At 39.8% G+C, this 24,593-nt stretch overlaps 2 protein-coding genes across 3 annotated transcripts in view; both read left to right on the top strand.

Moving 5' to 3' along the window:
* Positions 1–16,941, top strand: part of LOC129281669 (sal-like protein 1) — a 24,311-nt gene extending 7,370 nt beyond the window's left edge. For both annotated transcript variants that reach the window (XM_064113079.1, XM_064113078.1), the window contains exons 4-8: positions 983–1,048; positions 3,502–3,608; positions 5,924–6,019; positions 7,270–7,350; positions 15,221–16,941. In XM_064113079.1, the coding sequence (XP_063969149.1) occupies positions 983–1,048; positions 3,502–3,608; positions 5,924–6,019; positions 7,270–7,350; positions 15,221–16,302 (1,432 nt within the window). In that variant the 3' untranslated portion in view covers positions 16,303–16,941. The remainder of the gene's footprint in view (positions 1–982; positions 1,049–3,501; positions 3,609–5,923; positions 6,020–7,269; positions 7,351–15,220) is intronic.
* Positions 16,810–24,593, top strand: LOC129281374 (zinc finger protein 605-like). Its single transcript, XM_064113080.1, has 2 exons — positions 16,810–16,909; positions 19,246–24,593. Exon 2 carries the CDS (start codon positions 19,281–19,283, stop codon positions 20,262–20,264), a length of 984 nt encoding a protein of 327 aa, XP_063969150.1. The 5' UTR covers positions 16,810–16,909; positions 19,246–19,280; the 3' UTR covers positions 20,265–24,593.

The raw sequence follows: 24,593 nt of genomic DNA, 5'->3' as shown, positions 1-24,593 counted from the left end.
CATTATTATTATTGTTATTATTATTTTTATTCAAAATGTTCAGATAAAAGTTATAGCCCTCTATATAACATTGAGTATTATACCATGGAGAATGGTTCTCTGCGAGCTGCTTCAATAATGCACCACACAGGGGCGATAAGGGTCAATGCACATAAGAGTTAAAGACCCATATCTGCCCCCCAAAAATAAAATTAACAAATCATATACCAATCAAGAGTTTATAAACTACTTAACACAGCAATGCAAGCTTTATGCATTTTCACTACTCATCATAACTTTGAAAGTTTATGGATCTAGTTCATACAAATTGGACATAAGAGCAATCAAATATCACTGAACATCCTGTGTGAGTTTTGGGTCATGTGACCAAGGTCAAATGTTGGGGGTATCTGTTGAATTGTCATAACTTTGAAGTTTTAATGGATCTAGTTGATGAAACATGGAAGTAAGGGTAATGAAGTATCCTGATCGTTTTGTACAAGTCGTAGGTCACAAAGGAATTGGGGTCAATGAACATAGTATTTTACATGAATAATATATGAAGGATGTTTTTGTTTTGTGAATAATTATTCAAATTAAGTCAGCCCTGCTGCTATGTCGAATCATGTAATGCAGGCGAGACTGCCAGAGGCAATCCACGTGTTTGTTTTCCTTTTCTTTATTTGCACACCCTTTTCCCTTCTTTGCGCCCCCCTGAAATTGGCGCCTGGGGCATGTGCCCCCTTACCCCCGTAGATACGCCACTGCCTAATAAATCACAGGTATCAATGCTGTGAATGCATGCACCTGGTTCTGCTACGATTGCAGTTTTAGTCTTCTTCACTGTTTTCTTCCTCCTCCTAAGAACAGTTTCTATCTTGCCATGAAATCCCCGAATTGGTATTGCTAAACTACATGTACCTGTTATATTTTTCAGATAGATGTAGATCACAACTGAATACATATAAATAATTTGCTACTCTTCCGTTTCTTTTTCATATAGATTTAGATCACACGTCAAAGATGTGGCAGTGCAGACCGATGATGAACCTGTTCAAAGACTAACCCAGTAAGCTCCACATATATTTAATGATGGCATGTTATTTGTGAGATCTTAGCATTTTTGTCAATTCTGTGTTTATTTCTTGATGATCAGAATAATTTGTAAATTTCTATAATGATATAGAGATATTTACTCTTATGAGAGGCATAGCTGTATCAATGATCTTGAGGGATACCTGCAACTTGTTATAACCCCAAGGTGCATACACCAAAGGGTCATAGCAAGTTGTTTACCCAAGAGCCTGAGAAAGCCATGTCTTGAATATTAAAGCATTTAGTAAATGTTTTATGTTCCAATTGATAGTATAACTTATTTTAACATATTTGAATTATATGACAAAAAAAATAAAGAGTAAATGACTTAATACCTGTCAATGTCATGTGATCCTCTAAAAAACATCATCAAATTGCTCTACGGTAGAACAATCTAAAAGTCTGTCCAGGTGACTAACTTTAAAAATCAATTGTATTCCAAAGTCTATGAAGGAGACCTTAGGTAGAACTCCATAACCCCCAAAGCCACAGATTGTTTTCTTTTCAAACACGAACAGTACTGTAGCGTTTGTCCATAAAATTGTTGAGCTTCAAACATGTATACACAGAGGGTGAGAGATTGCTACTTTTTTTAGATGTATACAACAAAGTTTTGGCTGTTGAATGTTGGGACTTGGACTTGGTGGTTTGACAGATGTGCATGGCAGCTGGTTGTGGAAGGACGTCCTTGTTGTTTGTGATGTCGTCCAGTATTTGCTGCAATTCATGGAATTCCTGGCTTCCACTTTTTTTCAGAATAGATTCCAAAATTTCTTATTTACAAGGACTAGACCCAGGTCCAAACGTCACTGGGGTGATATATTTTGATCAACAACTGTTGCGATAGCATGGCTCATGTTCTCTCTTGGTATCACTGCTTGTACTAGCATAGTGTTTGAGAATCCCTTCCGATTGATGATCTGACACACTCATGATCTCCCTATCTCAGAATCCTGCATTTTTCAGGGTACTGATACTGGTAGTGGAAGCCCTTGGTTCCAGCACGAGTTGAAATATTCTTTTCTTATCTCCAGTGGTGTTCTTCCCTAGGGGAGCATTACAGTACCATGGACCAGAAGAAGACAGATTCGACCTTGGTCTTTGCCAACACCATTTACATTTTGGGTTCTGTTTACTTTTGTAGCGAAGGAATGAGGCAACAGGGCAACTTGAACTATTTGTTGGAGCTGTGATTCCTCCTTGGCGCTTTTCTAGTTTGTATTCATGATTGTTTTTTTTTGTGAGGGTATCTTTGAAACTTAAGTAGGAACACTTACCCTCTTTGCAAATTTCAAAGTTGATTGTCATTTCTATTTTCTAAGAAATTCCCTCTTCCACGGTTGCAAATATGCAGCATCACATCAGTAAATACCTTATCTTGAGGACCTTGTGGATCATCCAAATCAAGTGAACATTGAATCTCTTCCATGTCTTCAGGTGAAATGGCTGGCTTGTGTTTCACAAATCCCTTTCCTTTCTGTTTGAGAGTGTCTGAGAAACACTTGAAAACTCTCGCTGAATTAGCTAGGGGGCGATTGGATTTGAACACACAACCCTCTAATAACAAGGCAAGAGTTGGAACCACTACACCATGTATGCACAGACAATGGGCACTGCACAGACATCGCACCATACTATACCAGTAATAATATTTAGGATCTAGAAATGAGGAAGGCTTGAACAGAATCCAATCCAATGAAATGATCACCAGATTGCTGGGAACATGTATGAATAATAGTGATTTGTCAAATGATTCTGGTAGAAAATTCATCATTGCTGAGAAAAGTGCAAAAAAAATTAAACAACCATGGCATTCCTACCAGGTATTGGGGCTGTTTCCTATACAGACTGTAAGGTCTGTATTTCTGAAGTCGGGTTTAACTCAGACCACGGTCTAACTCTGTGCTAAAATTATTGGGAGCCAAAAATTCTGTTTATATTGGATATTTCTTATGTTTACTATTTGTTTCATTTTGCTTTCATAACAAAGAAAAATAGTTCATTCCCAGGCAATTATGAACAATTGGGTGTCAAATGAGTTAATAAATTGAATGTGTACTGTAAGGGATTTGTGCTCCTATTGGCTCTCCATAGTTAAACCTCAACTTTAAACCAGGGTTTGATTTAAACTCGAGACCAGAATACGGGCCTAAGTGTCTTTTCTAGGGAATTATTTGATTGTAACTGTCATTTTTCAAGCCCCAATTAGACTCGGATGGGTTTTGTTATGGTGAAACAGGGATTTTTATGACTTTAATCATAGAAATTGGCTAGTTAGATTAAATTTGTACAAGTAATCTAGGTATATAAATGTATCTGGACATCGTAATAGTAGACTTACATGCGGAACATACTTTGTTGACAAACCTGAATGTTATGTAGATGTACCAAAATTAATATCCATGTGTTTTAATGTTATACACGCAGAGATCAAGAGGAGCTAATGCAAGAGATTGATGGTGAGAAGTGTTTACCAGGTGGTGCCGATGGAGAAATGGAACAAACTCACTGGTTGTCGAATGATACAAATCAAGGTTCGGAATGTTTTAAGTTTTATTACTTACAGCAAGAGAGAAGGAGCAGTTCTTTGTGTAAATTTACACTTGATTCTACACTCGCTCTGGCTAAATTCTGATCAACCGGGCCCTGTCTTACAAAGAGTTACGGTTGATCCAATCAACCACAACTATGGAAAGCCAGCAACGTCAGCATCTAAAACACGTTCGTTCAAAATATTTTCTAGATATGGTGTGTATTCATACATTTATAGTTTTCTTGAAAATTCAGTGTGCCTCTCTTTGTGTACAAAGGACATTGTGCAAATTTCCTGAAGAAAAAGTTATGACATTGATGGATTTCCATATCGGTGAGGTTGATTGAATCAATCGTAACTCTTTGTAAGACAGGGCCGTGGTCTCAATGCTTTTATCACAGTTTGTCCACTATTTGGTCTAATTGATACTTACCCTGTTTTTGCAATTGTTCCAATTTATGCTACACTCATTTCATCTATAAACCATTTGATCCAACACCTATGATTAGACGAACTGTTTATGTACCAGTTTGGTGAAGTGAAAAAATGCAAGAAGATTAAGTGGAATTAGACCAACTGGGGTATCAGACTAAATGGCAGTGAGTATAAGACCAAGAGATAGTTATGACCATGAGACCGAATGGCCCAAATTCACAAAGTTGGTTTTCAGAACTTTGGTTGAACCAATGGTTTATGCAGATTTCATGACGCTTATTTACCAGGTATTAAAAAATGTCTAATGCTGATGCGCGCTTTTGTCACAGTGCGCCAAATTGATGCCTGTTGCTGTGGTTATCAACGCTATTTTATTCATGAGTCCATCGTTTTGAATGAATTAGTCCACTCTTCAAACAGTGGACTCATGAATAAATTAGCGTATCTAACCATGGTAACTGGCGTCAATTTGGCGCACTGTGACAAAACCGCGCATCAGCATTGGACATGTTTTATACATGCGCCCGATACGCGCTAAATTAAGCGTAATTTATACCGGAAATCTGCATAAACCATGGACTCAACCGTGGGTTTTCAAAACCACCTTTGTGAATTCGGGCCAAAGCCTTTGATTATCTTCTTGCTTGATAAAAAATAATAATGCTTTCTAACTGTTGTGGTAAATAAACACTAACCCAGAGATACCAAATGTTCCTTACATCCTTTTTTGCAGTACCTTTCTTATTTCGATCAAAATACTGCAGGTTTTCAGAAAAATACCTTTTCCCAAAAATTGTATCATGTATAAATGTGTATTGGAGTAAGTTGAAATTAAACAGAACTGTTTTTACACTCAAAATCCTTTTTGAATCCCTCAAATAAGGAAGTTGGTTGTCATGGGCGTAACTACGGGGGGGGGGCAAATGTCCCCTTAAAAAAATGGGGGAAAGGGAGAAAAAAATGGGAGAAAGAAAGAGAAACCTATAGGGCAAAGAAGAAATTATCTTTTTCGTGATTTTTATGAGGCCTATGTGTTCATTCCTGGTGCTTGCATTGTCTGTTTAATGAGATATATAATCTTATATAACATCTTGTTTTCAAGTCAATGTACACCAAACATATTTCTTCGCACTTCGAGCTATTATGATTTATGCAGTGACATGTGCTTCTTTTTCATGACTACTTTAAATGATTGCCCCCCCCCCCCTTTAAGGTCTGAATATAAAACATTTCCAGTCTGTGCTTACGTTCGCATTAGTGGATTGGTGAGATATGTCTGCTCATGGCAATTGGCAATTGAGCACGCTTCGCGCCCTTTTAAAGCGACCTTTCATTGACAAATCGTGGGGAAATCAAGGCTAATCTCAGAACAGAGAAGGGATTCAAGTCTTTCACTCGGCTGCATGCCTGGGGGTGTTATGTAATAGACGCCGGCATGTCTTGGAGGTCTATAGGAGAGCAATAGTGAGTAGACTAACCAACCAGAAGTAAACTGCGTGTTTTCACTTTGAAACATGTAACTTCTCAGAGGTTATTTACTTTGGTTTAGCAATCAAGAGACTGCTATGAATCTAGGAATTGGGATTATTGGAAATGATCCGAAGTAAATATCCATCACGAGTTCGGTCAAATTTGTGTTTTCAGAACTTTTATCGCATTAGTCCGACGGGCGCTCATGACGGACGGATTATATTCTGCAAGTCAATTGGCCTTTTGCAAATTTCGTATTGATTCAATTTCTCCATGATTTGTCAGTGGCATGGCCCTTTAATGGCAAAATTTTTGCTGGTGCCCCCCCCCCATGCCGTGACCCACAGTCCACCACTTTTTACTTTGGATTGCAATAATTTTCATTGGCTTTCGTTTGATTGGCGTGTGTAGGAACCTCATACCTCAAAGAAGAACGCAAAGATGAGTGTGTCACTCCAGGAGCAGATGGATCAAAGTATTACATGAGTCAGCTGTTAACTCTTGAAGGTATGATTATTGGGGGAAACCACAGTGTAGTGGTCCACCTGCACCTCCCCTGATCAGTTATATCGGGAGGAGAGACATGTGGGTCATAGCAATTCAGTTTGCTTTTCACCTGACAGGCACAGGTGATGCCAAACAAATATTCAAGATTCAAGATTCAAGAAGTTTATTTCATTTCCATAACAAATATAAATCAGATACAAATCAAAGTACGAGTACAAAATCATTTTAACTTAGTATAATTATATAACAAAGGCTTGTATAAATAGCAAAAAAAAAAATTGTAATTATAATGATAATAATAACTATGATAATAATTATAGTAACAATAATATTATTATTAAGCTCAGATCAAATAAAAAAAAATCCAAAGTGATATGTTCAAATAATTGTAAGATTAGACATGATACAAAAATGATGTATTGACAGACAGTGGAAAATGTGTATAAGTTAAAAAAGATGTCAAAAAGAGATTGTTTTTGTGATGCAAATTTGACTTCTCTTTAGGACAGTGCAGCTTGTGCTGCTGGTCAGTTTTTATGTGCATATATACCAATAAATAAATAAAAAAAAATAAAAAATAACTGAGTCGTTAGAAGGTGAAAGGTAGTGAAAATCGGATTTACACCTTTAGACATACATGTATACCTAGCTGAAAACGGAATATTCTTATTGGATGGTTAAACTTGAAATTTGAGCCTAGGGTGTCTAGTTACATAGAATGGCTGATCTACTGATTTTCTAATGCTTATTATCCATGTCATCTAAAGTGAAATAATACTAGTTTATTATTTCTTTTTGCTCATGAGATATTATGCTCAACTCTGTCAAGTCAATACTTTGTCATATTTCATTTTGTTGCATTATAATAATAATAATATTAAATAATATAGGTATATTTACCCAGGGTAGCCACTTCAGTTTCGAAAACTGTTCTACCAGCGGGCCCTGCTATTATAATCTTTCATATAAAATCAAAAGAAAAGAAAGATATTGATGTTCCTTGTTGATATTATTTACCAAATATTCAAGAAAGTATACCATGAAAAAAGTGTTTGGAATGTTCATGAGAAGTCATCAAGGGGCAAATAAGTTTATTAACTTTAAATGCCTACATCCAAGGTATTATGTTTAAAAAGCTCAATATTTTTCCAATTGCTATAAATGGCATAAGTAAAATAGCAGTATGATTAGCAGATGTACATGTTCATCGAAAAGCATTATATTGCCTTTGCTTTGTTCGTTTGTGATAGGTCAAACTTTCACCATCAAACATGAGGTAGATGAAGATCTCACTGGTGAAGAACAAGAAGAGGATCAATGTACTAAACAAGGTAAGACATACTGAAGCGCATTCGAAGGCATACTTCACAAAATGAGAGCACTATTATGAAGAAACTCAACTTTGGGGCTTGGTGGTAAGCCCGGTAGAATCTTATGAAAGGTTTATTGTAAATATATGTATGTTGAAAACTGACTAGTGAAGAGTTCATCTTGTTTTTCAATCAACTTTACAATTTGAAATATTTATAGTATAAAGAAAAAGAAATACTGTTTCAGATAAGCTTCTTTTTGAATTTTGGCTTTTTAATGAATATTTTGGCTATTAACAGAAACAGAGAACCTTTCCTGGCGATGTATTGTTTTTTGGGGGTGGTTGGACACATATTTGTGACGTGCGTGCATGGCTGATTGGTAGTCAACCTAGAATTTCAAGGATCACCCCTGTCTTAAAAGGCCTGCACTGGCTTCCAGTTCGCCAAAGAATATCTTTCAAGATTCTGTTAAGCGTACACAAGGCACTAAGTGGTCAAGCCCCCAGTTATATTTCTGAGCTTTTACAAAGAAAAGTTCACAGACACGCTCACAACCTGCGCAGCTCTCATGATAATTTGCTCCTTCACATCCTTACTCGTATAATACAGAGATAACTTTGGGAGGTCGTGCTTTTTGCCTGTGAAGCCTCAAAATTACTGAATGGTTTGCCATATGTAAATAAGTTCCTGTCCATCAGTAAAAACATTCAAACTTAGACTAAAAATAATTCCCATACATTTCTTTTTCCCCTTTTCTAAATTTGTTCTCAAGCATTTCTCAAGCTCTTAATTGCAGCGCAGTAGAATATATGCACATAATTTCTGCGCTATATAATCAGTATATTATTATTATGATTCAGTAGGTTGTAGTATGGTGACGATGACCTTGTCAGGTTTTCTTTGGTCTTGGCACCTATCAGCTCTTGTTTAGTTTAGTTGGTTAAATTGTTGGCTGCATCAAGTTCAGTTTTAATAGGAGATGCTCAATCATTCTTGTGTAACGAACTCAGTCATTTTTATGTGAACGTGCGTGCATGTGGAGAGAGACGGGTGCAGCGCGCGGCACGTATGTCCGTCGGCCCATTGTTAATGGGGGCAGTTGCAGTTGGTGAGGCCTGGTGTGAGGACATATGTGCCGTGCGCTCCCGAAGATCTTCAGGTGCCCGTTCGTGTGACACACTGTTTTGCATTATTTTTGGAGGGTAAGTTACCCAGCATTAAAGTATTGTAACCTAAATATTGGTGTGCAGTGTAATCTATACTAGTTGTGCATATATTTTGAGAGATCTGGTGTTTAATAGCAGAATGACCACATGAGCACGGTGAGTGAATGACTCAACTGATTTAAGTCCCGTCAAGTGAGTGGATTGAGAGAGAAAGGAGAGAGCGAACCCATCACAATTTGGTGGCAGCGGTGGGATAGTCAGCTTTATAGTATTTGAACTGGATTTTTCATTTTATTGAGGGTTTACTCCGAGTTTCACCGCACCTACAGGCGCACCGGCAGGCTGTTTCACCTACGCCTTAAACAAACTCGCCTGTGGCTTAAACCTACAGGCGATACATATGGGCACCTGCAGGCCATTTCACCTACATACGCCTTAGACAAACTCACCTGTGGTTAACACCTACAGGGGATACATATCAGCACCTACAAGCCATTTCTTCTAGGTGGCGCCTTGAATAATTTCAGCAGTGTTTAACACCTATATACAGGCGATACATCAGCACCTACAGGCCCCTTTATCAAGGCCGCAGCGCCTTGAATTAGTGTTTAACACCTGCAGGCGACACACCAGCACCTATACGTGCCTTTTCATCTCATTGGCGCCTTATACAATTAGAGCAGTGTTCAGCACACACAGGCGATACACTTGACCGCACCTGCAGGCCTTTTCACTCTCACTCGCCTTAAGATACCATTGTTTGGCACGGACAAAAGATACACCAAACAGCACCTGCATACTCCCTTGTTATCATCTACAGGATCCTCTGCTTTTAAGCTCTTTTGTCATCGTGACTCCTGCAGGCGCTTTCTATTACTTGGCACCTATATTATAGGCGCAAAATCTGTGCACAATTACTAGTGTGTTTGCAATTGGAGACACCGTTATCAGCTCATCTTATCAATTTTCTGCCAAGTAGGCATTGTAACGCCAACATGGCAGCGGGGGAACTTCAGTTGGAAAATGAATTAGAGGTGTTGGTAGCAGAGTTGCAGTGCTCACAGTTGCAAAGTGATGAGCTACGGAAAGAAAATTATAGGCTCCGTGAGAATTTGGGTCGCCTGATTAGTTCAATGGAAAGAATGCCTTGTCAGACTGAGCAATATATGGATCCATTAAGGAAAACCGGTCAGGTTGAGGCCAGGGTGCCGGACATGCACTCCCAAGACAGCCGGGGCTTCCGAGTGGGTGGCCAGCCACCTCGTGGGCCGACAGGGCAGGGCAGGTCGAGGCCAGGGTGCCGGACATGCTCTCCGAGGAAGGCTGGGGCTTTCGAGCGGGAGGCCAGCCACCTAGTGGGCCGACAGGGCAGGGCAGGTCGAGGCCAGGGTGCCGGACCTGCTCTCCGAAGAGGGCCGGGGCTTCGGAGCGGGAGGCCAGCCACCTGTGATGAACGCCAACCTTCATTTTTACCTGTAGGCCGAACAGTATTCGAGGATAGTCAATGGGAACCACCACTCTCCTCTACTACAAATAGGAGACACCCTCGATTAGAAATGGGGGAACACATGCAAACAAACGGTCTACGAGGGAAACAGCGAAACCAGATGGGAGATGCTATCTCTGGACAGCAAAGTACACATACATCTGTGCTGAAGGTCGCCAAACCCAACATAATTCCAGACAAGTTTGATGGAAAAGTTCCTTGGAGGGATTATTCAAGACATTTCGAGGCTTTGTTGTTTAGCCAACAATTGGGAAGAAGAAGAAGCAAAGGTTGTTCTTAGCGCCAGTCTCCGTGGACCTGCAATCAAGGTTATTGGCGGCCCTAATGTTGATGTGCAGAATTTGGACTTAAGGACCTCATAGGTCTTCTAGCAAAGAGGTTCGGACCAGGGCAACTTGCAGAGAATTACCTACTGGAACTCAGATTTAGACGTCAAGGTAATCATGAAACGTTGCAGAAGCTTGGGCAAGCCATACGGGACTTATCTGTACTAGCATATCCAGAATTGCATGACGAGGCACAAGACCGCCTGGCTATAACTCATTTCCTCGAAGCTATCGAAGATCAATCAGCCGGGGAAGGTGTTTTTAGATCTCATCCACAGTCGATGGATGAGGCAATACAAGCAACGCTGACAATTGAAAACTTCTTTAAACTAAAAGAGCAGTGAAGTAAAGGACGGCCAAGACATGCCATTCGGAAAGCGGAAAATGAGTCCGAACCTGCCATTCTCAATCTTCAGAATGAGGTGAAGCTCCTACGTGAAAAATTGCAACATGAAGAACAGGAACATGATAAGAAGAAACGAAGGGGAAGAATCGATCCGAAAGAAAGATGGGCAACATTCGAATGCTACAATTGTCACAAAATGGGACATATTGCAAGGCATTGTCAACAACACAACAGAACTAATTCGTCGGGAAACTAATAGCAGCTGACTCTGCTGGCCGAGAGAAGGCTTATAGGAAAGAAAGGCCTAACAACTTAGCAAATCTAAATGGAAATTCTGACAAATATTTCACTTCTCCATCTAGCATAAGAGACGGACAAAATGGTCTGTATGTAGATGTAGAGATAAGAGGGATAAAAACTTCTCTTCTGGTGGACACAGGAGCGACCGACACAATTTTATCCTCCGCAGTATATCACAAACCCCCAAGTGAAAAGAGACCAATGCTGAAAGGCTTTGATTCAAAAGTAAGAAATGCTGACGGCAGTCCCGTGGAAAGTTTGGGAGTTCCACGGTAGAGTTACGCGTTGGGAAAAGTGTTTGTAGTATCGAGGTAATGTTTGCAAACATAGGGAGCATAGATGGGATACTTGGCATGGACTTTCTGCTTGCAACTATTGCAGATTTATACCTGCGAAGAATGGAATTGTCCTTAAATGGGGAGAACATAAAATTAAGGAATAATCAAGGCAGGAAACTATGCAGGAGAGTGACGGTCGAGAAAACCACAAGAGTATGCCCTGGCCAAGAGGTGCTGGTAAGGGGGCGAGTGAATGAAACACAAGGCGTTGTAATAATAGAACCATCGGATAGTTGTGAGTTGGGGCAGAAAGGCCTTTTGGTTGCTCGTGTGTTAGCAGATGTAAATCAAAATTTGGTACACCTGAGACCCAGGTAAAGAAGATGCAGTGATTAAGGAAGGAACTATGGCAGGGTACTTTACACCTGTAAATGAGAATGAGATAGACAACATGCCTTCAAAGTGTACAGTAGGCACTGGTGAAGGAATTGTACCAGACCATCTTCGAGACCTATTTGAGAGAAGTAAACTCGATGTAGACGAGAGTCATCTTGAAATGATCGCCAACTTATTGACCAAGAATCAGGATGTGTTTGCCAAATCAGACACAGATATTGGACGAACCAACCTTGTAAAACACAAAATCAACACTGGAGACACACAACCTATAAGACAAAGGCCACAACGATTTCCAGCAGCAGAGCAACAAGAAATCAACAATCAAATAGAATCCATGTTGGGAAGAGGGGTGATTGATCCTTCTGGAAGTACTTGGGCATCAAACGTCGTCCTTGTTAGGAAAAAAGATGGGACTAAGCGATTTTGCGTTGATTATCGGAAACTCAATCACTTAAAAATCAAGGACGCTTACCCAATTCCCTGTATTGATGACTCCCTGGACACCCTGAATGGATCAAAATGGTTTTCCACGCTCGATCTTGCGTCAGGTTACTGGCAAGTTGAATTGGAAGAGGCAAGGGAGAAGTCGGCATTTGTTGTCTGTGGAGGTCTGTACAGTTGGCGAGTAATGCCCTTCGGGCTTTGCAACTCTCCGTCTACCTTCGAGAGGTTGATGGAACGAGTCCTGGCTGGCCTTCACTGGAAAATCTTGTTGGTGTATCTTGATGACATCATTGTATTCGCAAATACAATGACCGAAGAATTGGAACGATTGGATGTAGTCTTTAGTCGACTAAGAGAAGCCGGTTTGAAACTAAAGCCACGGAAGACACTTCAGGCGAAGTGTGCTCTATCTTGGGCATATTTTGTCATCAGATGGTGTGTCCACTGATCCGGAGAAGACGAGAGCAATAGCAGATTGGCCAAAGCCTACGAATGTCAAGGAGGTACAGAGTTTTTTAGGACTTGCCTCCTATTACCGAAGATTCGTTAAAGGTTTCGCCAATATTGCCTGCACAAATTGACTGAAAAGTCAAGGGACTTTGTATGGACCCCCGAATGTGACCTAGCGTTCCAGCTATCACAAGAAACCGATGGAGAAGAGAGGGTAGTGGCTTATGCTAGTAGGACACTTTTGAAGGCAGAGAAAAACTATTGCGTAACAAGAAGAGAACTTTTGGCAGTAGTTACATGTCTTAAGAAATTTCAACAGTATCTCTACAGAAGGAAAGTCACCGTTAGAACTGATCATGGAGCCCTACGTTGGCTTTTGAACTTCAAGAACCTCAAGGACAGATCGCTAGATGGTTACAATTTATAGCAGAGTATAATCTCACGATTGTGCATTGAGCGGGTCACTCTCATACCAATGCTGACAGTCTTTCCTGGAGGCCCTGTAGTTCATGTTCCCATTGTGAACGACGAGTTTGATCATCAAGGCGAAGACGTAGACACTGAAGAAGTACATCAGGAGGCATCAGCTAAAGAGGAAAAGGTGCACAACGTTAATGCTGTTAATGCTACAGATATGAGTAAGATGCAATGTGAAGACGGGAGCATGAACTGGATCATGGAAGCTAAGAAGGATGGCGGGCTCCGACCAGATTTGTCGAAAGTGGAAGCCAAATCTCATGCAAAGAGGTCTCTCTGGCGTATATGGGATCAACTGGAAGTGAGGCAAAACGCTCTTTGTCGTCATTGGGAGTCAGATAACGGAGAGGAAGTCAAATTCAAAATTGTTCTACCGCAGAAGTGTCGGAAGAAAGTTGTCCAGGAACTTCATGGGAGTACCACGGGAGGACACTTGGGGACGAACAAGACTATCGCGAAGATCCGCACGCGATATTATTGGCCCTGCATGGATCCCGACATTCAGTCTATAGTGCGTATGTGTGATGTTTGTGCAAGCAAAAAACAACCATCCAAGACTAGACGAGCCCCGCTTCAACAAAAACCAGTAGGCAATCCGATGGAAAGGGTCGCTTTGGATGTAGTTGGGCCCGTACCTGAAACAAAGAACGGCAACAAGTATTTGCTAGTAGTCGGAGACTACTTTAGCAAATGGATGGAGGCATAACCCATAAGCGATCGGGGGAGCGTTTCATGAAAGGACTTGTCAGACGTTTTATCCGACAAGTCCCATTTTATCCGACAGTTACCATAGTAACATTGCTTATCAGCCAATCAAAATCAAGGAAAGATGTCAGATCTGACAACTTGTCGGACAAAAATATTGATGAAACGCTCCCCAGACGGCAAAAACCATAGCGAATAAATTTGAATATGAATTTGTTTGCAGATTCGGAGTACCAAAGGTTTTGCACTCGGATCAGGGTCGTTATTTTGAGTCCCAAGTTTTCTCAGAAATGTGTTCAATTCTGGGAATAGAAAAAACGTGAACGACACCGTACAATCTGAAGTCGGATGGATTCGTCAAATGATTCAATGGGACACTAATTACCATGGTCTCCATGATGATAGATCCGATCAGAAGACAACGGGACTGGGACGAAAAAGTTCACATGGCATTATTTGCTTATCGTTCAGCAGTCCAAGAATCAACAGGAGAGACCCCGAATATGCTAATGCTGGGACGTGAGGTTCAATTGCCCATTGATCTTACTATGGAATCTGCAGGTGACACGGAAGAGGATGATGAGCAGACAACAGACTATGCGCTCGCGCTAAGGGAACGAATGAGGTTGGCCCATGAGCAAGCTCGACTGAAGTTAGCTCAAGCAGCGAGGCATCAGAAGCAGGTTTATGACAGCAAAATCAAGAATGACAACCTACAAGTAGGAAAATTTGTTTGGGACTTCAATCCCGCAAAGACTAAAGGGCTAAGTCCAAAATTACAGCAAAGATGGAAAGGACCCTACCTCATAACTCATAAACTGTCTGATGTTATCTACAGAATCCAAAGGAAACCACATGGAAAAATGATAGTGATACACTGCGATCGGCTAAAACCCTACCAAGGAGAACCCCTAAAGCGTGGATCGCTGAGCCACGGACCGATTTGGAAGAAACAACCAGAGTAATAGACTCCGCCCTAGAAGAAGAAATCGCTGGTCAGGACAACATGAACACTAGTGATGAACACCATAGGAATTGACAACCCAATTCCTTCCCAAAGAATGATAGCAGAGCGAGGTGCCACACCTACTTCGGACACCTCAAGCAGAGTAGTAGACACCCCAGTTCCTTCCCCAAGAAGGTTGATACCCACACCTGCACCGTGAACAAATAAAGGAAGTTTGAAACCCACACCAGCTCCACGAACACAGCAAGGAAGTTTGAAGCCCACACCAGTTCCACAAACAAATCAAACCAGTTTGAACCCCTCACCTGCTCCACGTACAAACCCTAGCTGTTCGAAACCGACACCACCTCCTTGAAAACAATATCCCTCAAGAAAAAGGGTCACCCCAAAACGATTTATTCTAGGAATGTAATTGCAGTAGATGGATGCGAGTGTGTGATGCCACAGTAATAATGAATAAAGTGTTTTGGCTGTCGGGATTAACCTGCTTTATTTGTTTCTTCATTTTATTTTTATCATGCAGACATAATCAAGATGAGATCTGAAGGAAACAAATGCTTCACCTGCAACCGGATCTTCAGTCATTATCGGAGCCTTAAAAGACATCTAAATGAACAACATGGACATCCCCGAAGGCACTCATGTAAGGAATGTGGAAAAACCTATGGGCGACTGGACAATCTACGGGCCCATGAAAGAAAGCACCAGAGAAGTCCTAGGAGAAGAAGCCCCCAGGCAAGTCGCTCTCCCCATAGGAGTCCACGATCATCGAGGTACCATCTGGAGGAAAGATTGCCCAAGTGTGTCCAAAGGCATACAAGGCAAAGAAGTAGGTCACCAAGGAGTCATTCAAGCAGAAATCACCCAGACCGTGATCAACAAAAAAGGAACCAAATCGACTACAAAAGAGGGAGGGATGCAGAAAGAAAGCTAAGCAAGGAACGTGCCCCTGGTGCGAGAGGAAGTGAAAGGGAAGATGATTTTGGCGATCATCTGGTGATTGACGTATTACCAACAACCCGTAACGATGTGGAGGGAGAGAATAGGAAGCCCTTAAAAGGAAAGGCAAGAGGGATGTGTGCTCTTCTGGCATCGGAGAGAAGACAGGCCAATAGCACATCCGAGGATGCAGAAGAATCAGAGGGGACAGTGGTTCAAGCGAATGATGATGTCCTAGTTACCAATGATATCAGACGAGTACAGATAGGGCAAGACATCGGGAATTTAGATGCAGAGAGAGTTCTCGAGGGGAAAACTGTGAATGTTTGTGAGTACAGTTCTACGTCATGTTACGGGAAGGAGGGAAAGGTGTTCCAGGAGAGCAAAGAACGGCGTTATCAAGTGACAGTGCACCAAAACCTCAACGAATCTGCAGACCAAACCAAGGGAGCCACAAAGATACGTGGAGTGGACAAGGCCGGGAAAGTAGGGACCTCGTTAACTGACAAAGAATTGGAGGCCACGTGTGTAGGGAAAGTGAAGAAAATAAACCAAACTGTTAAGAGAGAAACATTCAGGTATGGCGAACTCATACACCAGGAAGAGGTCGTCACGGCGTATGAGGTGGACTTCGAAGCCGGATTGCTCTTGAAAGACTGTTATTAGGAAAGTTCATGAAAATTGGAGGACATTATTTGTTTTTTAGGTTGTACTTGAAAAGGAACATTTTTTAAAACATGTGTGAGGTGTTTTAAAAATCAAAGGATTAAATCCGAGAATAAACGGATTGTTGAAGAGAAAGAAAACAAAAAAACAAACAGAAACATTTATGGTGAAATTGAAAGTGCTTAAAAAAAAGGAGACATTCTGGTTTGACCTAAAACAAAGATGTTTTTTATTGTTCAGACATTAAAGTCATAGGGGTCAAGTGTTATCCCCCATCATTCAGTTTTTAAATTAGAAGAAAGGCAAAAGGAATTTTTACCAAAAAAAAACCCCAAAAAACAACAACAAACAAACAAACTTGCATGTCAGTCAGGAGACTGACTAATCTTGGGTGAGTGTTGTGTAACGAACTCAGTCATTTTTATGTGAAGGTGCGTGCACGTGGAGAGAGACAGGTGCAGCGCGCGGCACGTATGTCTGTCGGCCCATTGTTAATGGGGGCAGTTGCAGTTGGTGAGGCCTGGTGTGAGGACATATGTGCCGTGCGCTCCCGAAGATCTTCAGGTGCCCGTTCGTGTGACACACTGGTCTGCAATATTTTTGGAGGGTAAGTTACCCAGCATTAAAGTGTTGTAACCTAAATATTGGAGTGCAGTGTAATCTATACTAGTTGTGCATATATTTTGAGAGATCTGGTGTTTAATAGCAGAATGACCACGTGAGCACGGTGAGTGAATTACACAACTGATCTAAGTCCCGTCAAGTGAGTGGATCGAGAGAGAGCGAACCCATCACACTATTTATTAGAAGAATTTAATTGCACTCCTCTAGCTTTCTCCTGATAACTGTCTTGTTAATTTCCATGTTGATTGATGTTTCTGGGTTTTGTTGTCTCGCCTGCATAGCAGAGCGAGACTATAGGCGCCGCTTTTCCGACGGCGGCGGCGGCGTCAACATCAAATCTTGACCTAAGGTTAAGTTTTTGAAATGACATAACTTAGAAAGTATATGGACCTAGTTCATGAAACTTGGACATAAGGTTAATCAAGTATTACTGAACATCCTCTCTGAGTTTCAGGTCACATGACCAAGGTCAAAGGTCATTTAGGGCCAATGAACTTTGGCCGTGTTGGGGGTATTTGTTAAATTACCATCCTAACTGAAAGTTTATGGATCTAGTTCATAAAACTTGGACATAAGGTTAATCAAGTATTACTGAACATCCTGTCTGAGTTTCAGGTCACATGACCAAGGTCAAAGGTCATTTAGGGTCAATGAACTTAGATCATGTTGGGAGAATTATTTTCAAAATCTGAACCGAAGGTTAAGTTATTGAAATGACATCATAACTTAAAAAGTATATGGACCTAGTTCATGAAACTTGGGCATAAGGTTAATCAAGTATTAGTGAACATCCTGCTCGAGTTTCAGGTCATGTCACCAAGGTCAAAAGTCATTTAGGGTCAATGAACTTTGGTCAAGTTGGGGGTATTTGTTGAATTACTATCATAACTTTGAAAATTTATGGATCTAGTTCATGAAACTTGGACATAAGGTTAATCAAGTATTAGTGAACATCCTGTCTGAGTTTCAGGTCACATGACCAAGGTCAAAGGTCATTTAGGGTCAATGAACTTTGGCCAAGTTGGGGGTATTTGTTGAATTACCATCATAACTTTGAAAATGTATCGATCTAGTTCATGAAACTTGGACATAAGGTTAATCAAGTACCACTGAATATCCTGTGCGAGTTTCAGGTCACATGGCCATTGTCAATGGTCATTTAAGGTCAATGAACTTTGGCCGTGTTGGGGGTATTTGTTGAATTACCATCCTAACTCTGAAAGTTTATGGATCTAGTTCATAAAACTTGGGATATAAGAGTAATCAAGTATCACTGAACATCCCCTGTGAGTTTCAGGTCACAAAACCAAGGTCAAAGGTCAGTTAAGGTCAATAAACTTAGGCCATGTTGGGGTAATTGTTGAATTGCCATCATAACTTTGAAAGTTTATGGATAGAGTGAATGAAATGTGGACATGGGTGTAGTTGACAAGTCTTAAGTCACCGTTCAAATGTCATTTATGGTCAATGAACGTGGTATTATGTCATTATATGAATGGTGTTTTTGTGAATGATTATTTTATAGTAGTTTTCAAAGTTAGCACTGCTGCTATATTAAATTGTGTAATGCAGGCGAGACTGCCAGAGGCGTTCCACTTGTTTTATGTTAGGCTCATCTCTTTTATTAAGTTTTTGTATCTAGTGCTCAGTGTACATGTATTACGAGCTATGAAATATTGTTTTATTGCTGTATAAGTACCATATTGATATTACTATAATTATAGCTGAGGTATAAATTTATCAATTTATTTTTGTTCAGTCTGGTAATATACAGACCAAGAATGTTAACACCTGATTAATATTTCATTTAATATGATTATATGATGTACATGCAGTTGAATATCAAAGAAGATTTTGATGTCATTTGTAGAAATGAGAATGGACTTTGTTGTTAACTTTCCACTGTGTCCATGGCTCTTCTCCCCAGTACCTCATTTCACTGATCAAATGTTATACCCCTTCAAGATCCTTACGTTCATCTTCCAATTCTCTCGTTACCCCCAAAGTTTCCTGGGGGGAAAGATCATTTGTTCACTCATCCTCCAAGTTATAGAATAGCCTCCCTGAAAATATCAAACAGTGCTTGACCTCTGAAACTTTCAAACAATACCTTAAAACATTTCTCTTCAATTCTTCTTAATTTCTTTTATAATTTCCTAAAAAGCGCCTTGAACACTCTACAGAGTGGATTTGGCGCGGTATAAGTCTAATTGGCATTATTATTTTTCATAAGAAGACAGGCGATTGATATTGCCCCCTTTAAATCATTATGATGTCAATAATTATTGAAGAGACATTCTTCCTATGTTTCCTCTACAGGTACAGAGTTTGAATATGAAGAGGATGAGAAACATATGATAGAGTACAGCAGAGAGAAGACGCATCAGTGTTCACATCGCAGTGAGGAATTCATTGATGAGAATTCTTTAATATTACACCAGAAATCACCTAAGGAAAAATGCGATCCTACGAGCCATGAGAAGATGCATCATTGTTCACATTGCAGTGAGGAATTCATTGATGAGAATTCTTTAATATTACACCAGAAGTCACCGGATGGAGAATGTGATCCTTCAAGCCAGGAGAAGACGCATCAGTGTTCACATTGCAGTGAGGAATTCATTGATGAGAATTCTTTAATATTACACCAGAAGTCACCGGATGGAGAATGTGATCCTTCAAGCCAGGAGAAGACACATCAGTGTTCACATCGCAGTGAGGAATTCATTGATGAGAATTCTTTAATATTACACCAGAAGTCACCGGATGGAGAATGTGATCCTTCCAGCCAGGAGAAGACGTATCAGTGTTCACATTGCAGTGAGGAATTCATTGATGAGAATTCTTTAATATTACACCAGAAGTCACCGGATGGAGAATGCGATCCCACAAGCCATCCTAGAATAAACTCAGGAGAGAGATATTGCGATGAAAAATTTGATAGCATAGAAATTCTTTTAACCCATCAAAGAACCCACAATGGAGAAATACCTTATCTTTGCTCATATTGTGAGAAGGAATTCTCAGAAATGACGGATCTTATCTATCACATTAGAACGCATACAAAAGAGAAGCCTTTTCTTTGCTCTCTTTGTGAGAAAACGTTTTCTTCCACAGCTCGTCTTAATCGTCACATAATGGCCCATACCAAGGAGAAGTCTTATCATTGCTCTTATTGTGAGAAGGAATTTTCGTATAAAAGTAGTCTGAACCGTCATATAAGAACGCATATTAAGTGTTTTCAGTGCTCTGAATGTAGTAAAAGATTTTCACAAAGAATGTATCTTATCTGTCACATGAGGAAACATACTATGCAAAGAGAAGTCTTGTCATTGTGAGAAACGGTTTTCAAACAAGGTTGATCTTGAGTCTCATACTATGACACATACTAGTGAGAGAAATCATCCATGCCCACACTGTGAGGAAATATTTCATAGTAAGACTGACCTTGCCCGCCATATAAGGACATGTGATGGACAAAAACCTTATCCTTGCCCAAAGTGTTGGAAAAGATTTTGTTGCAAGAATGATCTTTCCCGTCACTTAAGAACACATGATGGATTAATGTCTTTGTTAACCAATCTTTCTCTCTTGTATCCTTCCTCCGTTAAGGTCGGAGATCGCTGGCATCAGTAGAAATGAATGCAGACACTTCCTAAGGGTTTTTAGAGCTAGAAAAGTTGCTGAGGAGGTTTTGGCGGGTTGTGTGAAGATTGCGAATGAAGTATAAAATAAGTGTGTGGAGCTGGGCTTTACAGGCATTGTTGAGGTGCACAGGGGGAAGAAAGAATACACTTTAGAAATTGCTGAGGGTCTGTCTCAAAGAAACCTTCGAATTGTCTGGTATTGTCATTTACCAGATAGCAAGACTCTCAAGCTCTAAGAAGAGCTGGTGTGGTGAGAAAGCTCATTATAGACATCATAAGAATGAGGCAAATTAGTTTTGTAGGACATTTTAGGAAAGGTATCACTATTTCCGGCGACGTCGTCAACAATTGTGTTGTACACCCAATAACTTTCTATAGCTTCGAGGTAGGATCACCAAATTCATACCAGAGGTCCATCTCCTGAAGGCACAGGTCAAGTTTGAATATGAGTCGAATTTGAATAAGGTCAAAGGTCAATGAACTTTCCATGACTGGCACTGTGCTATGTTGTACACACAATAACTTTCTATAGCTTCGAGGTGATATCGCCAAATTCATAACAGAGGTCCATCTCTTGAAGGTGCAGGCCAAGTTCAAATGTGAGCCGAATTTGAATAAGGTCAAAGGTCAATGAACTTTCCATGACTGGCACTGTGCTGTGCTGTACACACAATAACTTTCTATATTTTCGAGTTAGGTTTGCCAAATTCATACAAGAGGTCCATCTTTTGAAGGTGCAGGTCAAGTTCAAATGTGAGTTGAATTTGATTAAGGTCAAAGGTCAATAAACTTTCCATGACTGGCACTGTGCTTTGTTGTACACATAATAACTTTTTATATCTTCGAGGTAGGATTGCCAAATTCAAACAAGAGGTCGATCTCTTGAAGGTGCAGGTCAAGTTAGAATGTGAGTTGAATTTGATTAAGGTCAAAGGTCAATGAACTTTCCATGACTGGCACTGCTGTGTTGTACACACAATAACTTTCTATAGCTTTGAGGTGGGATCGCCAAACTCGTAACAGAGGTCCATCTAAGTCATATAGCATACATGTAGTTTTGACATGCAGTCTCTTCATGACTGCAATATGCAGGCGAGACAACGCTTGGCGTTTGCCTTGTTATTGTTTGAAATATACAATATTTCATTTTTTACAGATTTGACAATAAGGACCAAATTGACTGAGACATATAGCATATGCTAATTCCACATGTTCAGGGAGGAATTAATTGTTGTTTCACTTGACAATGAGGAGAAAATTAGAATTATATGATAAAATACCATAGAAATAGTGAGTGGATGACGTCATCAGTCTCCTCATTTGCATACCGACCAGGATGTGCATATTAGTGTTTTTACGAAATTGAGCAAAACTTTAAAGTGTCATAAATTTCTTATTTTACATCCGATTTTGATGAAATTTTCAGCGTTATGCTTGTTGGATTTTTCTCTTTTTATTTAAATGAAATTTTTGTTTGGGTGGTCTCGACCTTTAAAGTGGGATCAAGGCATTGCAGCATTTGTCAAGTACAAACTTTGAATGGTCTGGAAAGCAAAGCTGCTACCTAATAGAGCGGGTATTCAAAACAAATAAAGGAATGTTGATAAGATTTTAGCAAAAGTCGGGCTGGATTAAGATGTACATCAGAAGGACATTTTGATTTTGTTTATTCCCTTTCCAGGAAAGATGATAACAAAATGACAAATACAATGAATAGAAACATTACAAGAGTAGAATGAAATTGAGCACCAACCAATGCCTGGGGATTGCCTATAAGAACTGAAATTTCTGTCGAGAGGTTCTCCAGATTGGCTGGTGTACTGATACCCCTTTCATAAACCCAATTATGCGGCTAATAGCAGCATAATTTGGTCGTAAAATCGGAGGAGGGCCAGAGTTATCCGCATTATTTTGATGCTGCAATTATCCGCATAATAGCGGCATCGGGACCAGATTTTGACTTTATGAACGCACTTCCAAAGTAATGCGGATAATTGCCATGGTGCGGTCACAAGGTCACCCTTTTCCCACACAACCGCATCGGAGGGGGTGTGTGCAGTTGCCATGACGATTATTCGCATTTTTCAGGACGAGCGCTCGTAAAAATAGTGCGGATTATTTTCGGAGTTTGTGAAAGCAATTTTTATTGAATTATCCGCATTACTCTTAGGCGGCTAATTGGAGGATGGGTTTATGAAAGGGTTATAAAAGAAGCATTGAAGACCTAAACTGAAGCGGAAAATGAAATTGACAAGTCACGTTTATTAGAGTCTGGGTGGTCCTTTTCAGGACCAACACTTGCCCAAGAAAGATACATGGTGTACTATGAAACCTACTACACTATTCGTCTTCGCCATGGAAATCTTCAGAAGTTACATCAAATATTATGATAAGTCAGTTTCATCATTATTTTTGTATATGTGACAAACCACCCCAACAAAGAGTCACCCGAAATGAATTTGGAAATTTGTGTTGAGTTTGAAGAAGCCCTTCTCTTAAAAATGATAAATAATTTGGCAAAATTGATCAACAATAACCCTCACAAGTTCTTGATTGAATGCAGACGAAATTAAACAAGAGATAACAAGATCAGAGAGGAAAACAAGGTTTGAATCAAGTTCAGGGTTCACTCAAGCATGAGATGTGCACACTGGTGACTGCAATCTCAATTGAACTTCCAAGCAGTGTGAAAAAAAAACTTGTTTCTAAGCAACGTCTATACTGTTTCTATACAAGGTTAAAACTTCAAATTTGACAGTATGGAAAAAAAATGATGTCTCTTCAAATATGCCTCTCTCATTATCACAATTATTGTAACCATATTATTTTTTTTTCTATTATTATTTTTTTATTATTACTATTATCATTTATTCCAATTTGTGTCACTCTTTCGTTGTTAGTTGTTACCTTTGATATTTTGTATAGCCTCCTATTAAACTGTCTTCCGTCTCTCCTTTATACTATAGTCTTGTAATGTTGTCTCTAAGTTACGTATTGAAACTAAGTTACAGGGGCTTGCCTCCCATACAAGCGTTGCTTTTCTTGGCAAGCCACTCAGTTCTGTTTTATATAGTTATTAGTCAAAGTTACTTTAGTTCTCATCGTTTATACCTTCTAATTCTTATATTGTACTTTAAATTTGACTATGTATTGTTACTTTGATTTTGTTGTGCTTTGTGAACGGAAAATGAATAAAATCTAAATCTAAAATCTAAATATGCCAATTTTCAATTTTTGCTTTTTGGAGACCAAATCACTATTTTGGTTTTTACAGAGAACCTTCCCTGGTGACTTATTGTTGGTGTTTGGGGTGGCTGGTCACATGTTATATTATATGTTATATCCTTCATAGATTAAATCCTGTATAGTGATTGGTTCAAATACCATCATGTGACCAAATATATTTTAAACTATGATGTTTTTGTTTATGATGTTTTTGACGTCAGACCTATTTTTCACTATACCAATATTCTATTATTTCAGAAAATTTGATATTTAGCTAAACTCTCGGGCTCACCGGTCAGCGATCTCTCTCTCCCGGGTAAGTCCCGTGATGCCTTGGCGCAGGCATAATCCGCGTTCCGCTGAGCGCGGTGGCTTGGAGAAAAGTAGGTCATTCAACACAATTAATCTGATTCTGCAAGCTCAACGCATAGATTTTGGTTCTAAATTTTCAAAAGTAGGATATAAAACAAATAAATCAGGCTTTGAGAAAGTATAGTGGAATTATTTATCAGAGGTTGGTCTGGCAATTACCATTTTTCCCCGAGGGAAATAGTAGTTTTGCCGGTCCAATAGTCTGTCTTTTTTCATCTTGTTTTATTTACTGAAAAATGAAAAGGAAAATAAATGTTATGTTCGAATGAAATGAGAATGAATTTTATGTTTGAAAGTTAACTTGTTATCATAGATTGTCAGTTTATATTGTGAAGCAGAAGATAAGGTTATATGATTGTTGGAATAAGTTTTTCTTTGTGTAATAGCCCATCCAGCCGATTAAATTGATACTTGATTCAATTA

This window comes from Lytechinus pictus, chromosome 18 (genome assembly GCF_037042905.1).
Source record: "Lytechinus pictus isolate F3 Inbred chromosome 18, Lp3.0, whole genome shotgun sequence".
NCBI lineage: Eukaryota > Metazoa > Echinodermata > Echinoidea > Temnopleuroida > Toxopneustidae > Lytechinus > Lytechinus pictus.
This window is presented reverse-complemented; position numbering and strand designations above follow the sequence as displayed.

What these genes read in the sequence shown, in the direction of transcription:
- LOC129281374 (XM_064113080.1), top strand. Translation starts at nt 19,281, where the DNA reads ATGATAGAGTACAGCAGAGAGAAGACGCATCAGTGTTCACATCGCAGT.